Source organism: Poecilia reticulata, linkage group LG23 (genome assembly GCF_000633615.1).
Source record: "Poecilia reticulata strain Guanapo linkage group LG23, Guppy_female_1.0+MT, whole genome shotgun sequence".
Lineage (NCBI taxonomy): Eukaryota > Metazoa > Chordata > Actinopteri > Cyprinodontiformes > Poeciliidae > Poecilia > Poecilia reticulata.
The window spans coordinates 12,322,793-12,341,303 of NC_024353.1; the positions used below are offsets into that span (position 1 = coordinate 12,322,793).

Here is an 18,511-nt window from a genome sequence, read left to right on the forward strand (position 1 = left end):
GTGTGTGTGTGTGTGTGTGTGTGTGTGTGTGTGTGTGTGTGTGTGTGTGTGTGTGTGTTTCAGGCCAGCACGGAGGACGGTTTCGTCTACTGTCTAGATGCCCGCACTGATAAACCATTGTTCACGCTAAAGGCACACGACGAAGAAGTGTCAGGTTTGTCGGATGCTGACGGAAAACTTTTTCGTCTTGTCTGCCTGTGTCGCTTATGGTGGAACGAGATGACGTTTTTCTTGGACCTTTGCAGGTTTAGACCTCAGCAGCCAGATCAAAGGATGTCTCGTCACGTCGTCTGCTGACAAACACGTAAAGATTTGGGACATTTTAAGCAACAAGCCCAGCCTGGTGCACTCTCGAGACATGAAAATGGTGAGAAGTTGCATACGCTATTTTGCAGTCGAGGGTTGAATAGCTTTAGATGGAGCTGTAGCTGTTGAATATCCTTTAAGTTTTTGGGTGGTGAAATGAGATTTATTTGGTGGCGTGAACAGGGGGTGCTGTTCTGTGCTTCGTGCTGCCCTGATCTGCCCTTCGTCTACGCCTTCGGGGGACAGAAGGACGGCTTGCGGATTTGGGACATCAGTGACGTTGCAGCTGGTACGTCTAATCCCTCCGAGTTTTTCTTTTCCTATAACTTTCTTAACTCTCGTCATACAACTGCCTCTTTTGCTGTTTGCTTTTAGTGAGCGAGGTGTTCGGCAGCCGAGAGCGCATGACGGTGAACCCGGGAAGCCAGGCTTCATCGTCTGCAGCCACAGCAGACATGGAAGTCTCCTAGTGATCTTCTGGATCGTCTGTAATCATAAATTAGGTGGATTACCATGGAAACCCAGCAGGCTTTCCTGTTGTGCCTTGCTGCGAGAAGGGCAGAACTAGATAAATCTCTACTCAGCGTTTAATAAAGACTGACCAACATGTCTCTAAAAAGACTGGAACACAAACTTGCTAATAAAATGGAAATGGAAATCACAATAATTAGATGAGATTATCTGTTGGAGGCAGAAATGCTATTTTTTTTATAACTGTGCCAGTACACATCGTACACATTTTCTCAGATCTTTGTCCGAATGCCTCTCTCTGTGCATTACAAGTACAACTCACTATTAAGAGTAGTAGGACTGATTTACCTGTTCACACAAAATAAATCAGTTAAAGTGATTTAGTGTAATTACAAATGTAAAGTTACCAGCTATGTTCCTGTTGATTCTGATTTTTTTTTTTTTATGTGGGTCCTAATATTACCATCGGTATTTTTTTGGCGTTCAGTTGTAAAACGAACATTTTGTTTAAAGTAGATCAAATATATTATAAATTGCTTACAGTTATCGGTCTATGGCTTCTGGTTGCATGCACTATATAGTTAGCATCTTTTTTGCTGAGGTTTTGGTTCCTGTTCATAAATAACATCCCCATTTAAATCTGTTTAAAGCAATTAAAAACTGTCTCTGTGGGCTATAATGAATAGAAGTGGGTTTTGAATAAATTTTGTTGCAATATAGTGGAAGAATACAATCATTTCCACTGAAGTACCAAAGACACTGGTATTTTACGATTATGTATAACTTTGGGTTGGTTTATCAACATTTCAGTAAGATTTTATGAAAACACAGAAGCATACTTCATAGTATCTAAGTTGTTTATTACCAAAGTACCTGTACTTAAGATCCAGACTAGCATCTTTAAGCTACTGGGGAAAGTAACGTTTTTAACTTTTAAGATTTTTAACTTAAAAATAAAGTTATTTCTTCAGCTAGTTAGTAGTATAGGAACCTTTGATCGGATTGCTTAGTCGGAACTATTATTTTGACGCACACTTCATAATAACCGAGCATGGCGTCGGGTCACTTGTGCAAGCTGCACAGCGCTGCATCTCGACTTTTATACGGTGCTACGCTGCGAAATGTGCAAAGTAAGTGTTGTTTTCACTCAGAGCGAACCCATAACGGTGTTATAGTTGCTGAGTTTCCCATTTAAAGCGCCTTTGACACTGACGATAGCTGCTAAGGCTAACAGTGAGGCTAACCTTGACGTCTGTTAAGCTCTAAAGCATTTTTATTTAGTACACCGTCGATGTTAATACAGGTTTCTCGGTGTGAAATACAGAAAATATTTATTTAAATACTGTATTAAATATTTGAATGCGTTATCTTTTCAATATAATAACTATCTTATTTATTTTCGGAAATGGATAACGTGCTCCTGTAGTCAGTTTAAAGTAGTTTTTGTGACACCTTCACTGGACCATGATATTGTACCGATGACGAGTTATATCTCTGCTTTTTTTCCCTTTGCAGCGTGTTTGGTGCCACTTCGACAGAAGTCCGGTGTTAATCCCTCATTAATTCAAGGCCATAACTGGTGTGTTACTTTGAATGTGCCTCCATGTCTAATTACACTTTAGGCAGTGTTATCCTAAAGCTTTGAGACTGGCAGAAATTTTGTTTTGATCGATCCTGGAGCCATTTCTCAGCTAAAAGTTGACAGATTTGATCCTGTAAGATATGCATTTTTGTAGGGGAAAAAAAAGTAACCAAAATTTTAATTTAGTTACATGAAGTAAAACAAAATACTTAAATTGTTGAGCTACATCTTGGACATTAACTTCTTAATTTCTATCATTTAGTGAGGTGGAAATAGGTGTTACGTCTGATGGGAAAACCATAGTATGCTACCATCCTGCTGTTGACGTTCCATATGAACTCACTCAGGTAAGCTCACCTACTCTGTGCTCAAGGCCAAACAGTTTCACATAGAGAAGTGAAACATTATTTTTTGACTATTTAAACTCATTAAGTTGTTCACACTATATGTATGACAGGAAAAGCTATATAAGTGTGTGCATTAAAAAAAAACCCCGTCATGTGTGCGTACCTCTGCAGCCCATAGAGCGACCAGACCCTCTGACCAACCAAGCAGAAACCCACGATCAAGTTTTGAAAGCCCACCTCAGCAAAGCGGTGCTGGACGGCAAAGAGGGGCCGACTATAGAGGAGCTGAGCAAGATGTTCTTCACCACCAAACACCGCTTTTATCCTAAAGGACAGTAAGTATGCAAATACAACAACGTTTAAACAAGCAGTGTCTTACAAAAGTATTGTACACCTTGGAGTTTTTACATTTCAACCAAACTTCACTGTGGTTTATTGGGATTTTATGAGACAAGCAAACACGGAGGGGTGGCTCAATGTGAGTTGCAACAAATATGATGGATGGGTTTTTAAAATGCTTTACGGAAGAAATCTGGTGTTATTTCCACCATGAAACGCGTTGGTGGTGGCATTGTGCTTTGGGGTTTACATTTCAACAGGAGAGACAGGAAAGCTGTCCTGAGCTAAGATTTTGAGTGGGGGAAAAAGATAAAAGTTCTGCCCCACTGTGAAATATTTGCAGCTTACGTTAGCTCAGGAAACTCAAGAGGGCTTAATACACACACACACATCACATTTCTGAAAACCTATGTATCTTTTCTCCTCTTCAGTTTTATTCCTTTGCATTGAAGTATTGCTTAAAATCCCATTGAAGACGAGAGTAAAAATGCTTTTTGCTCTTTGTAGTTTGTGTAAGATAGAACTAAAACCGGTGTTATACCAGTTAAAGATGATCATCCAATTTTTTTCTACTTTTCTCACATTAACAACACTGCTCTGTTCCTATTTATACTGTATGTCTACTGTAACCAGGCCTATCTCGTTTTTATTTCTCTACTATCTGAGATTGTTGTTTGCAAATACTAAGCAATCCTTTTCACTGTCCACAGGTACGTCTCGAGGCGCATCAATAAAAAACCCCCTAAGGACAGATAATCAACGTGCATACACTGATTGACTTGTAAAAACATTGTATAATAAACTGGTGAATGTTCAGTCTGTTTTCCTTTGCCTGACCCCCCTGACCCTATCATCATCAACTGATGTATAATGCTGGTTTGAAAAAGAATTCAAATTTGTTGAAAGAAAGGAGCTGCAGGCAAGACATTTTATTCTAACACAAATATAGAATGATCAGGAAAACCTGATTATTTTTGTTTGGTGAAAGAAATCAAACTGACCTCATATAGCACTTTTAAACCTTTTTTTAATTGTTCTAATGTTTTGCACTTCCTTCTTTAGGCACTCAGGGATTTATATGTATTGGCTTGTGCATATTAGTTTATAGATCTAAGATTATTTTTTTCCTAAATATTTTTATGAAACCTTTTGTCGGCATATTTCTCACTGCTGGTTAGATAAACATGGATCTTTGTGCAACCATGTTTTATAACAGTTCACATTTTTAAGTATTGCTTTGTGTCAACATAAGAACTTGAGTTCTTAGTTGCCGTTTATCTAAAAGGCATTGTCTTTCCCACAGAAGGGTTATTCCACATTTATATTACAAACTGAAGTTCATAGACACTTAAAACTGTAAAAAAGTTAAACAAAATCATCAATATCGTAATGTGGAATTGTTTTTCCCCCACTGGATTTGTGCTAATTTCAAAACGATTGTTTAAAATTTCATGAGACTAAACTTTTTCTTTCAGTTTTGTATATTAAGATTGAAAATCTAAACATGTTTAAAGCAAACATTTACCTCAGTTTATATTTAGCATTTTGTGCAGTTTCCTTACTATGCTTATCTATATATATTGTACTATAATTTAAAAAATATATAGCCATTATGGAATGGCAAGAAAGAACTGTTTACAGTTTGCAACACATTCATGAAGAAGTTGATGTGGTCAGATGAGACCAAAAATTGTACTTTTAAACCTAAATGCAAATCCCAAGACACGCCTCTCCGTGAAACACGACGGAGAAGCCACAATACTGCTATTGGAATGTTGTTTTCTTTTCTGTAGGTTCTGGGAAGCTGTCAGAAAAAAATGGAAAGATGGATGATACCTTAACCAGTCTTAGTCCTGACAAAAACTGGGCACTTAAGAAAGAAGTAATTAAAACTTTATCCATATAATACCTTTCAAGATGAAACAAAGTGCTTCAAAACAAATTCAAACGAAAGGAATAGTTTCCTTTCCTGCTTCGAAAGAAGGAAACAACGTGATCTCAGAGCAAGGGAGTTCCAAAGCCTTGGGGGCACAGAAGACAAAAGAGAAAGAAAAGAAAACCTGTTAGAGGACAGAAAAGACCTGAAACTGGGACGGAATAAATTTGGGAGCCACTGCATACATGTTGGAATGGCCCAGTCAAAGTTCTAATCAGTAGATTAGAATATGCATTCACATGAGTTTATCGGATCAAAAGAACCTTTTGAAAAATAAGCTTTAACCAGGTACTTTCATTAACCCCTAATTCGTGTACTAAACTGATTAATTTATTGATCTGATATATTCTAATTTCAAATGTTTTTTTTTTCATATCTCTAAGTGGAAAATCCTAATTACAAAATAAAAAAGGCTGGAAAACATCAGTGTGTGTGTAATATTCTATATAATATACTTCACTTAGTGAAAGAGTTACTGACATAAAATAACTTTTAAATAATACTCCAATTTAATTAATCTATGTGAACTTTTTTAATGTGTAGCTATGCTGCTGGATCCACACGGCGTTAGGTCATCATCTGAATGTACCGGAGGAGTGAGTTATCAGTCCCCGCCCCGGCACTTCGCTCAATCCAACCTGAAGACAGGGCGAGTCAGCGGCTACAAATATAACTGCTAACACAAGATGGCCGGTTTGCCTCGTAGGATTATAAAGGTACACCTGACAACGAATATAGTGTGTGTGCGCACGCATATAAGACGCTGTGAGAGTTTTCTAGGAATCGCTCGGTTTTTATTTGGGAAATAAATTAATACCATGTCGCGCTTGTAGCTTCTCGTTAGCCTCTGCCTTGCTAGCTGTCGAGCTAACTCGCTTCACTGCAACTGTTTTGTTTGCCACTTCCGTTTATTCCATTCTCGTCGGTTTGTGCTTAAACTCGGAAGAATTTTATTTGGCGTTTATTTCTTTTCTAATTAATCTCACTAACGAGCCAGTTATTGTAATTCGTCCCAGTGGCCATATGAATGAATTCGCTGTTCAAGCTAGGCTAGCTGCTGTAGCCCCTCTGGTTCCTACACATGCCTGGCGCTTTCTGTGAAACTATGTCCTTGTGCGGTCCTGAAGTGTTGAATTTGCCTTAATTTGAGAAAATGTACTGGCATTGCTTCTGTGTCATTGAACGAACCAAAAGAAAATGGTGTATTGTGAGTCCAGTTGCTCTGCGGTTTCCTCCCTTCGCCGCACCGCAGCCTCATTTTGGGCCTGGCCCAGTGTTTTGCCGAAAAGAAACACCCCTGTCTTTTAAGACCCCCCTCCCTCACAGGAAGCGCATTTCAGTGTTCATTATACGCATTAAAAATTGAACGAAAGTTGGCTATTCTCACGTCTTTCTTTAGTAAGCTTATCAAATTGATTTTTCAGACAGCCTCATTTATATCCACTTCCTTACAGAATGTGTTTCAATCAGCAAGGGTGCTTTTTTTTCCGGTACAACACCGGCAGTGAGCGCGATCAGCCTTTTCCGCCACGCCGAGCCTCAGGTTTGGCAGGTTTTCTCTGCCTGCTCCGTCAAGTTGACAAAGTGAAACCACTTCCAGGTTTCTATTTTTTTTGTCGTTCCACATTTTTTTTCTTCTTTCACCTTTACAACAGAGGCGTTTGTTTGCGTCAGATATAATCAGTTTCCTCTCATCTGATGGTACTTAAGCCTGCACCTGCTTGGTCAGTTATAAAAATCTTTCCCTTTTTTTTTGTTGGTTTTTTTTTGTTTTGTTTCTGAAATAATTAACCTGGATTTTTGGGTATCTAGATAGATTAGTTTATGAAAAAGGCTGCTTATTTATCCAAACTTTGGTAGCCAAATATAAGATCTAAAAGTAATTTGCATTTTTTTTATTTTTTAGAACACGTCCTATTGCTAAGTGAAACCATCAAGAGCTTGGCGTCTACATATGATTTTCCAGCCTACACCCATTATTTCTGTGGTTTAACAGCAGCAGCTCCTAATATTAATTTCAGTGTGATTTAATGAGTCTCTGTCTGCCCTTTACATCACACTTCTAGTGGCAAAGCCAAACACTGCTGTGGGCGCTTTTTGATTTGCAGCCAATACAGATTAAACAAGACAAGAGAGCTGAGTAACAGAAAATGGAGACGGATGAATGCAAGAATCTAAACTCTAAGATATAAAGAGAAGCACGCCTTTTAGTAAAATTAGCTATCAGTTAGTCATTAGTCATGTTGTTTCCACGCCGAACTCCTGGATTGTAGTCTCGCAAGTGCGCGCTCGAAGGCAGACTCTTGTCATCTGTCACCTACTTGAAAGAAACACTTTGCATGCTTATTTTAATAAAAGTCAACAAGCGTGCGTGCCTGTCTTCCCGATCACACGCAGGAGACACAGCGGTTGATGGCAGAGCCCGTTCCGGGGATCACAGCTACACCCGACGAGGGGAACGCACGCTACTTCCATGTGGTCATCGCAGGGCCTCAGGACTCTCCGTTCGAGGGAGGCACGTTTAAACTTGAACTATTTCTTCCAGAAGAGTATCCCATGGCAGCTCCCAAAGTGCGATTCATGACCAAAATCTATCACCCCAACGTCGACAAACTGGGAAGAATATGTTTAGACATTTTGAAAGGTGAGAGAGTCTCTCATTTGCTTTTCCTTTACCTAAAAAAACAAATTTCTACCTGACAGTCTAAAGTTACTAGTTTTGATAAAAAAAAAAAACTAAAAAAACCTTTAATATTTTGTGTTCAGTTGTCTGAAGGAATACCGACACTCTTGTGTGTTTGAACTTTTAAGATTAATGTCAACATTTACACATAAAACAGAGCCTTTAATTTAAGCAACAAATAATCCAGTTTCATTGGGAAATGAAACTTTCTTTTATATTAAGTTTCTATGTATTAAAGTAAAATAGAATTTAAAAGCTTAAAGCGAAACATCCATTTTAATTCTCTGTTATTTAAAACGGCATGGAGTGTAGCATTGATTTAATCTGAATACATTATTAGTTTAGACTATTAGTCTGCCTGTGTTTAATTTAATCTAAATGCAGTTTAGTTTTATTGGGGTAATAATAAATAAACTTGTTTTATCTATTTTATTCAGCCTGTCTCATGAGAGCATCAATAAATATTAATGTTTGAAAATATTCCTTAATTTAATGTATTTGCTTTTTATTGGGTGAATTGCACAACCTTATATAACTGGTGTGCTGAAGTAGTTATACTAGTTTTAATTGTTTTAAAGTAGCATTTGTAAAGTTTAGACTGTAAATAGTTACATGAACTGCTGCAAAACGTCCATTTCAAAAAAATTGTTTTACTTTTATCGTTATAGCAGTGAATGCCACAAAATATTCCACAAAATTTAGCTCAGTGTCACCCATCCAGAGTTCATATTCCACCGCTGAACATTACAGTTGGCACAGATGCATTGTGGGAAAACACTTTCTTCAGAAGAGATGACGCTGTCTACCTGATGGACGTTGCCAAAATGTTAACATGCACTGGATTTGTGGGTCTCAATGCATTTATTAGGTTTTAAAAGTAACTAATTTTGAAAATCAGACAATTCTTTAATTTTATAACTGTGCACTATGTGTTGTTCTCACAAATAAAAGACATTGTGTATTGCTGCTGTATTTGTTTTGTATTGAAATGCATCATCTTGATTGGTTGCTTCTCCCTGCTATTGTAATAATTTCGCTCGGCTTCTGCTCTCCAGCGGATCCGTGTTGTCTTTCTGTCGGCCGTTTCTTCGTTTTGCATATTTTGCATCGCTATCAATGGTTCTCTCTTTCGCATCTTTCCCAACAGACAAGTGGTCTCCAGCCCTGCAGATCCGCACAGTGTTGCTATCTATCCAGGCATTATTAAGCGCTCCCAACCCAGACGACCCCCTGGCAAACGACGTCGCGGAGCAGTGGAAGAAGAACGAAAGCCATGCCATCGAGACAGGTCGGTGTTGAGATGTATCTGTTTTGATTCGATTTGATGTGAAAACAAGGGGATGAGAGCAGCCAAACCGCACTGCAGCTCCTTCAGGTTGTCGCCGGCTCGCAGTTGGAGAAATGCTTTGACAGATGGCTGGAAATATTAGCTGAATTCCAGATCTTTGAAATTCCACCCACACCCGAAGCTCTGCGATAGTTTTACAGGCTGCAGAAGAACCACTAAAACCGGCGCTGCCTCTGCCTGCGGCTTCGTAGGAGGGACAGCATTAACATAATCAGACGGCAAATGCAGACAATAGACGGAGAGGTGAAAGGAATTCCTGAATCCTCCGGGGCGTACCTGCCTTTCTCCCACTAACGCTGGAGCTAGGCTAACCTTGTTAGGATGAGCGAGTGTAGATGATGGATGGATGTTGTGAGGTGTTTGGAGGCAGAAAATGCAAATAGCCTGCAGCCACTTGACTATATTTACAGATGGATCCATCAGACTTTTTGTTTTTAAGAAAGAAAATGTGCTGCATGTTGTTTTACAGAGGCAGCCATTTTGAGTGCAACATAAAATGAAGAAATGATTCTCACTCATACCGCAGTTTAACAGTTTAATTAAACCTTAAAGCGCATTAGTTTACATAATGTGCTTATTGATCAACACATGGGAGCCTTCTGGTGTCAAGGTCTCAGAAAAGTACAAAATAAAGCTGGTAAAACACAGCTCTCTAAAATATGAATATAAAATTGAAATTTTATGAGATTAAGCTAAGAAATGGATATAAATAGCTCTCAGTGCAGTCATGAGTCCAACCCCTTGAAGCAAAATGAACAGGAAACGGCTTGTATTTATTCACATTATGCCCTATAGGAGTTTTTCTACAATATCGTACATTACTGTATTTTCAGAACAAGTTTTTGACAATCGTCAAAAAGTTTTGGTGTCATTTAGATGATTGACTTGGCTGCACATGACCACAGACGACTCGCTAATCAGTCAGACGTGCATCTGAAAGTTAAACAGCTGGCAACATGCCAGAGAGACACCTTGTCTAACCTCATTTTATTTTTAAGAAACTCCTGTTGGCAGAATCCTAGAAAGTGATTAGACAACTTCTGCCTGGGAAAACTTTAAAAACATCAGTGCACATTGCGAATCTGTCACAATTTCACAATATTCTTGTTACAATGGACTGCAAGAAAGTCAAACGTGACTGTAAACGCTAGGCATTTATGCTCTTTATGTTTATAATATATTTGGTCACATTTGTTCTTAATCAACATTAAAAGGTTTGAGAAGTGAGATCATTAAGCAACTCAATCTTGCATAGATATTTACAGGAAAACGGTCGTAGTTGTCAAAAATATAATCTCATCAAATATTGCAGGAGTGGTCGTTGATGATGTCATCAGCAAAACAAAAACCGGAAAGTCCTGATCAGCGCATCTGTACTTTATTTTATAATAAAACCATAACACAGCATCTTAAGCACAAATGTATCCGGAAAATACTCAGTTTGCTTCCTCCTAACTTTTTTTTATTTTTTTATGGTGTTTTGTCATTTATTATAATTTATTACCAAAGCTCTGCTCCGTCATCAGTTTCGTTTCCTTAAAAATGTCAGTGAACCACATCTGCGCTGTTAAATCTTACGATCTTATCTCGGAGGTTGTTTTTACGAGCTCCTACAGAGGAGCTACCGAAGGCCGGCTGAGCCGAACAGCACGAGCGCAGAACGACTTCGCGCTGTTTCGACGTGGAGTAAAAGCCACTTTATATTTGATTTGGAGTCAGAGTGTAGCAGTCCAGTCCCTGCTGGATCGCAGAGAAAACAACTTTACAGTCTCAAGTCTTTCTATAAATAATCCTCATCATTCTGGAGCACTTCCAGATGATTCAGATCGGTTAAACAATCGTTTCACCACCTTTGCTCGACATCACAAGCTTCCTGTTTCTCTCCCCTCCCCTCCTCTCCCCTCCTGCAGCCCGAACATGGACCAGGCTCTACGCGAGCAACACTGAAGTATAGAGGAACCGAGAAGAGGCGTCTGAATGTGATCCACAAAATGTACTCCTATACTGTCAACCTTTGAATTTAACGGACACATACGAAAGAAAAAAACAAAACAAAAAAAAAAAACAAGAAATAAGTCCAAATATATTTGAAAGAAATGATGAGAATTACTGCTGCAGACCCGTGGGTGACTTATTTTCCTCTCTTAAGACGCGTTAAGTGTGTGTTAGCCTTTTGTTTTTCTTCTTTTTTTTTTCTGTGTTGCTATTTAAATGCATGGACAACCATCAACACCCTCCCCATGTCTTAAAGTACATGCGACATGTTGTTCTGAGCTAGTCACAGACTGGTACGTTTGCAGAAATATTCATTAAAGTTTTTTTCTTTTAACAAACCCATCATTTGTCAACACATCTTTATGTCTTTTTTTAATTTTTTTTTTTAATTTGTTCAAGCAGCAGATGGAAAGCATTTGTTTTCCATCTGGGAGTAGTGAAATGAGGGAATATGAATTTTATGTCCTAAAAAGCAAGAAGAGTTTGAGGTTAATAAAAGATTTTAGTAAAAGTTGGTCAATCTAAACAAATTAACATTTAAAAAAATTAGTGTTCAAAATCGCTGCGGTAAATTGTTCTCTCTCAGCTAAGTGAGACAAATCGTCCTTCAACTCAGAACAGTTCACGTTACAATTTACATATTTGCTAAATTAGTTTTATTCTGGAACATAAAACATCCTCTGCATTTATCATTTTTATCTCCATGCAATTTCAAGTTTCTGTGATCAAATCAGGTATTTGAACATCTGCAAAACCTGGATAATGAAAGGAAGTTATTACAGAACCAGAGGCAACGTTGTTTTGTTTTTTTTCTTTGTTGTTTTCTTTTCGTGTCAGGAATATTTTTGGACCTTGTGGGGAGGGTGAGCAGAGTACATTCACACGCTTAAAGTCATTTCCCAACACATCTAGAATGATCTCAGTCGGTAAATAAAGAAGGTTTAGAAGTGCTGAAACTGACTTTTGCTTTAGCTGCCTGTCCATCTTTTGATTTTAAGAACAATAAATGAAGGCATCCATCAGACCCACGCTGATCAGAGCAACACGAACTGGTTCATATGGGTGTTCGTTTTCTTCTTCTTTTTTGAGTCAGTCACGCTTATGTTCCAACTGTCTGTAATAATGTAACGATTATGCAAGTGCATTTACTTGACTCCAGAGGGGGGAATAAGGTCAGTTTGGTGGCAGAAAGAAAAGGTGATGTTACAAAATAAAACATTTCCTCAATTCCTACAGGATTTTGTGTTGGAGGGAAGAAAGCTGTCAACATCTACTAGTGTGGGAGGCTGAATGATGATTTCTGTGGTCAGATTTGTGTCTCAACAGACTATTGCCTCAGTATCTGGGTTAGGACTTAACATGTTGTAAAATACATTTTTGTTGGGGTCGGGAGGAGGGTTATCGTCCTCTAGTTGTCGCTTAGATTTGTCATCCAGTTACTAACTGCTATGTTTTCTCTAGCTTAAACCCTAAAGGATTGCCATAAATCTTTAATTTATTGTTTTCCAACTGGAGTTTATGGCAGGAAGTGGTTTGGAGCAGCTAGATGGAAATAATTTGAGATCAAACTGATGAAACCAGCTCCCCATGTGTACTGGAGAAAAAAAAAAAAGAAAAGCAATTCTGTCGATGATTTGAGTACATTTGCTTACATGGCTCTTCAAACATGCTGTAAATAAACTGAGTTGAGTAAGTAAGAGGAGTCTCCTCTGTTTTTTTATTTTCAAGGTGTGCAGCGTGAATCATTAGAAGATTACACTTAAAAGTTTAGCGTCACTTTGAAAAAGCCCACATAGAGTTGCACCTGAAATTATTCACCCTCATTGCAAATTTTTTTTGCAAAACTCTGGTCGTTTTCGGTAAGACATAATTACTTATCAAACCTTAATGAACTGGAGGCCTTTGTGGGCAAAACATTCCACAGGAGTGATAAAAGAGGCGTGCGTCTGGCTGTGAATCAAGTCTGCAGCAGGTCAGAACAAATGCTCGTCGTAAACGTGCTGAGTATTGTTCAGACTGCAGTGGGTGTTACAAGTTTAGTGTTTTGTTGCATCTAGAGAAACTACTAAATCGTTCTGGTTTAATTTGTTAATGGTGCGTACATTTGACCTCATTTCCGCTGGAGTTCGGAGTTCATGTGGTGAACCAGTTATGTCCACAAGGGGGAGCTGTTCACACATTTACGAGTGGTTTCAAAGTGACCCCATGTTTTCTGGTGCTCAGGAAAGTCGTTAAAACTAAACCACATATTGTTTTCTTGATAACTGTAACACCAAAATAACAAAAATTACTCCACATACAAATAGATACAGGGTGTGAATTCATCAAAATGACTTGGATGTATTCAAAAACAAACAATCAATGTTAAGTTACTCGTCTGAGTAATTCTGCCCCAGAAAATGTAGGTAAAACTAATTTCAAGAATAACATATGTTGCTGTAGGTTGGACATATTTTTGTCATCCACAGACATGAGTGTGTTTTATCGAAATAGAAGTTTAACAAAGACGAAGTAAGGCTTAGCCGTGAAGCAGAAAAGAAAAAGGAAAAAGGTTTTTAACTTACTAATATCTGAAAATTCTGCCCATTTGAATTTGGTTTTATTTATTGTGATTCCCTTAAAAAAAGACCAGTGCCATCAGTTACCTCAGAGGTCACATAGCTAGTATACAGAGAATGTAATTTAATCTTATTATAACCCGTTTGTTCTGTGGCGACCCAATGTGGAACATTGGGAATGTAGCAGACAGGCCAGGAATGAAGTTGTGGAGAAGTTCAGAGCAACGTTACATTTTCAAACAATGCTTCAAGCTGTGAACATTTAACAGAGCAGCTCGTCTTTTAAAATGGAAAAAGTGTGACAGCGCTGCAACACAACACAGCTTTGGTGGAAGAATCTGTGAACAGCACAAATGTTGGATGTGAACTTCAAAAACCTAAACTCCACGAGGGAGAGCTAAGAAGTCCAGCTTGTAGTTCGCCACAAACCATGATGGGAATGCAACAAACGTGGAAGAACGTATTCTGGTCAGGTAAGCACACATTTTTTTCTTTTGGTTTTTACATAAGTTTACTGTTCATCTTCTCAGTTTCCAATAATATTATGACCACTAAAATATGAGGCAAATAACACTGATTTGGAATATGTCAAACTTCAAGCTAACCTTTTGCTATCAAGGTTGGTTTACGAGCAGGAAAATGGCTAATTGTAATCCTTACGCGTTATTTCTTCCTGAGGCCACCAGGGGGCACTGCAGGCAGAAAATGATCCTCGAATCAATCACTCCTCGTCAAAAAGTATACAAACAAGGCGAGTTATTTAAATTGCCTTTTATTCCTCCAGTTTAGACTTTTACCTATGATCTGATTAAAGTGAAGTCTTTCTATTTTAGGAGTTTAAATCTATTTGTCAGAAAGAGGTGACTTTTCTGGTGACCAGCCGTCTGTTTAAAAGAAGCTTAGTGTTTTATGGTCATACTTTGGTTTATATGGCAACAATGAGTCATGGAGGCTCGATCTTTGGGTGGAAGTGCAGGAAGCGATTCTCCCGTCACTATCTGCAACAATCTGAGAAAACATTAACCAGCCTGTGAGGCCACTGCCTCTGCAAAGGGCTTTGTTGTTGCAGCTTTGTTGTTGCGGCGGTCAGCCGCAGCTAAGCAAAGGGATATTTCCTACAGTTAGTCAGTCCCTGACGCACGACGACCTTAGATATATCTGGAAAACTATAAACGGAAAACATGCAATTACCGGCCACAAGTACATGTTTTTGTATTACAGGTTTGCGGGTCAATACAGATTCTGTCAACTGTGTTTTGATTGTTTTTTTTTTAATTTTTATTATTATTATTATTATTTTACTCAAAACAGAAATGGGTCAACTTCAAATGCTTGTATTTAGTTGCATTATTTTAATTCTGAGCAAAGGTTATACAATCAAGCAGATTGATTTAGAAAAGAGAATTTTCCGTTAAATCTTACTATACCTATAAAATACATCAAATTTAAAAATAATTTAATAGATAAAACAGATTTCCTTGTGGGTCAGGTCAAGGAGATTCAAAATATTAACAGGGAAAATATCCTAATTTTTAAAAAAAAATTCACAGCAAACTACAAACAAAGGATGAAAAGGCACCTCACGGATACCGTTAAGTATGGTGGAATATCTGTGATGCTGTGGGCTTGTTCCACCTGAAAAGAAAATCCTGTTGAAAACTCTGGAGATAACACAGAATTATGGACGACTTTGAACAATTTATTCAGCAACTTTTTACTAAATCTATTAAAGATGATGGGATGTTTAGGTGGGGCAAAAAAATATGATTTAGGATTTTCAGCTTAGAGGGTTTCCATCAAAATGTACTTTGTTACTAACTTTTTATTCTGACATTATTAGGTTTGTACGTTTTTTTCTGATGTTTTTATGAAGACCCACCTCCAGAGTCAGGATCCTAAACATAGGCCTTCTCCTCTGACACAGCGGATCGTCTCTCTGCTGACTGAAGGTAAAAACATTCCCGTCACATTCTGCCGCTGATGAACTGTCGGGTGACGCCGGATTTACTGGGCATACCTGATGTAAACCCGTTGGTTGCTGGGGAATATGAGGGAGCTTCTCTGACCAGAGAGGATATCTGCTATCTGTTATGAAACCTAATGGTTTTATATAACCTTCAGTCTTTCCCCGCCCTTCCCTTCTTCCCTTCTACTTTCTCTGATTTACCCACTTTTTTTTAATCTCCTTCATCTTCCTTATGTTTTTCATCAACACTCTTTTCTTAACTTTTCATCCCCTTTTCTCGTCCTCCTCCCTGTCCCACTGCAGATAAACCAGAGGGGCACTGCAGTCCAAACCTTCTCACCTCACCTCACCCCCTCCCCTCGTTACATAACCACCCTAATTATCCTCCCATGCGTAAAACCAAAATTCAGCAAACCAAAAGGGAATCCCTTGTGGAGGCTGCAGCAGGTACCCCAGGCTTTCAATATTTGAAGAGATTTAGGGTTACACAAGACAGCTGCAGTGGGATATTACTGCAGGCAGTGATTTTTTTTCCCACTTAGTTTTGATTCATCCTTTCGCTCTGCTGACCTGTTCCTTTGAAGTCCCCAAGTCTTTAACCTCTCGATGCTGCTGCTCTATGGCTTTTCTTTTTTACTTGTGCATAAAAAAAACTGCTGCAGCAGGCCTTAGTGAATGAGGCATCCTGGTAAAATGCACAAAGGAGGTTCTATGCATGTTAAAGCAGGCGTCACGCATAAAAAAAAAAAACGCCAGTCCTTACAAGTGAAAAACAAAACAAAAAAAATCACTATTACTTCCTGATATATTTAGCAAGAGTAAAACCAAACAAGATCCACATAGAAAAAAAAAAAAAAAGCCGTATGCATGCAACTTTGTGTTTGTGTGTGGAACGTAATAAGAGGGATTCCTCCTCTGCGCCTGAGTTTTTCATCAATAGCAAGAACAGGCTGTCCTGAGCCATCCTTCTACTTCGCTCTCTATATATAACAACACTGCAGACAAGGACACAAGAGCAAATTTGTGTGTGTGTGTGTGTGTGTGTGTGTGCGTGTGCGTGCGTGCGTGCGTGCGTGTGTGTGTGCCTTTAAATTCTTGCCAAATCCCCTAGATGCTGTTGGACTTTAGCAGATAATTTACACAAATTGTCAGTACTTTGCTACTATGATTAAATGACGGTTTGACCTTGTATGAATTTCCCCCCTGCTCAAACGTAAACAGACAAATCGCTTTGATGTTGAAGACGACTAATTCGAATACATTTTGCCAGGATCCAACGCTATAAACCACGTAAAGTATAAACGCATAAAGCAGAAGAACGAAAAGATGGATTTCGAATGTTTTAACAAATAAAAGCTGAAAAAAAGTGTGCATCCAAAAAGTGCGTCCTCTATTTGCATTCAGCCGTCTTTATGCGGTGCAACCTCCTGCGTTCTCACATCACCTGTTTCTAGAGAACATTATAGAACTGACAGAATCATGCAGACCAGTGAGGAAATGTTTAAAGTTATTAGCTGTTAAAGTTATTCAAACAAACTCACAGGCGCTGAACACAACCAGTATCTGAAGCTGGAAAGAAAACCATGGGAAGTCATTTTTGAAAAAATGACTGTTTTGCCTGTAGACAAACCACTGTGCATGGCAGGAAATGTACAATTCTCCTAACCCATTATGAGGCACGGTGGTGGCAGAATCGTGCCATGATAGAGGCTGAGTACGACTTACAACTGGGGCAAAAGTTTACTTCTTAACAGGTTAATAACAATTAAAAAGCCAGAATTACATCTATTGTTTAGATAAAAGCGTATGCATGTGTCAGAAAGGCCTCGTTAAAGTCCTGTCCTAAATTTAGTTGAGAATCTGTTGGTCTATTACATATAATATAATGAAGCCTGTGGTTCAGAGTAAATTATTGTCTTGTTTTTTTTATTTTGTTTCCATGTTGTCACAAATAATGGTGGATTCATGCTGTACTTGTTTTTTAAAAATGCTTGACGTCACTTTGCACCACATTACTGTGGAGTAATCCAGTTGGAGCATGGGTCTTGTCACACACACACACACGCACGCACGCACGCACGCACGCACGCACGCACACACACACACACACACACACACACACACACACACACACACACACACACACAAAACACTGCAAACACACACAGGCAGCGGTCCGGCAGTTGTCTCGTGCTCCCGTGTTTATTTTGTAAATAATTAACAGCCTCCATTCAGCGTCTCTGACCGGGAGCCACGATAACCACCACACGACGCGTAAACAAACCCACCACGACTCTGTGCCGCTGCTTCCGAGGGAGCCGTGCTGACAGTGCTGATCGGCAGCCTGTCCAGCAGCGAGTCGCCGTTCTGTGTCGATTAGTTTCCACGGAAAGTTTGAGGTTTGAACTGGATAACGACTACGGAGGCACAAAGCTGAAGCTGTCAATTTCCAGAGCAAATTCCGTCTTTTCTGATCGGTAGCTCTCTCTAATCTCTGATTGGATTATTAAAAACAAACTCTACTCTGACCTCCAAGTGTTAGTCACGCTGATGTGTCCCAGACAGATCGACACATGACCTTTGATGCTTCACATGAAGCAATAAGTGGATGAGGGGGGGTGCAGGATTTATTAATGTGAAAACAATCATTAAGAATGACAATTTAATCATTCTGCAATCGTGCCAAGTTTAATCTATGTTGCTCTTGTTCTGTAATTAAGTAATTCAATCAAAAGGCTTTTGCTGGCTGCAGCTAAATTGTTTCTGAATCTGTGTCAGAGATGTGGAAGGTCCAATGGGAGGATGTAGAAATGTCTGAGTTACATCATTATCTTGGCTCGCTCTCCCTCCAAGATGTGTTGGAGGGTTTCCAAGTAGCACCAAAATCAGATTTAAGTCCAGACTTTTACTAGAGCATTCCACATTTTTTATTTTTTTTTTAGTGGATTGTTTATGCTCAAATGTGCCTGAGCTTAAAGTA

The 18,511-nt window shown here is 38.9% G+C and overlaps 3 protein-coding genes across 3 annotated transcripts in view; all 3 read left to right on the forward strand.

Moving 5' to 3' along the window:
* pwp1 (PWP1 homolog, endonuclein) overlaps positions 1 to 1,496 on the forward strand; it is a 5,013-nt gene extending 3,517 nt beyond the window's left edge. Inside the window, exons 12-15 of the mRNA XM_008400935.2 lie at positions 64 to 154; positions 246 to 367; positions 490 to 595; positions 682 to 1,496. Of these exons, the coding sequence (XP_008399157.1) occupies positions 64 to 154; positions 246 to 367; positions 490 to 595; positions 682 to 776 (414 nt within the window). The 3' untranslated portion in view covers positions 777 to 1,496. The remainder of the gene's footprint in view (positions 1 to 63; positions 155 to 245; positions 368 to 489; positions 596 to 681) is intronic.
* A 294-nt stretch (positions 1,497 to 1,790) lies between these two features.
* mrpl42 (mitochondrial ribosomal protein L42) lies at positions 1,791 to 3,861 on the forward strand. The gene is made up of 5 exons (XM_008400933.2): positions 1,791 to 1,907; positions 2,293 to 2,356; positions 2,622 to 2,706; positions 2,878 to 3,041; positions 3,756 to 3,861. The coding sequence occupies exons 1-5, from the start codon at positions 1,829 to 1,831 to the stop codon at positions 3,799 to 3,801; spliced, it is 438 nt and encodes a 145-aa protein (XP_008399155.1). The 5' UTR covers positions 1,791 to 1,828; the 3' UTR covers positions 3,802 to 3,861.
* A 1,727-nt stretch (positions 3,862 to 5,588) lies between these two features.
* Positions 5,589 to 12,700, forward strand: ube2nb (ubiquitin-conjugating enzyme E2Nb). The gene is made up of 4 exons (XM_008400932.2): positions 5,589 to 5,697; positions 7,379 to 7,625; positions 8,812 to 8,952; positions 10,923 to 12,700. The coding sequence occupies exons 1-4, from the start codon at positions 5,668 to 5,670 to the stop codon at positions 10,964 to 10,966; spliced, it is 462 nt and encodes a 153-aa protein (XP_008399154.1). The 5' UTR covers positions 5,589 to 5,667; the 3' UTR covers positions 10,967 to 12,700.
* The last annotated feature ends 5,811 nt before the right edge of the window (positions 12,701 to 18,511 follow it).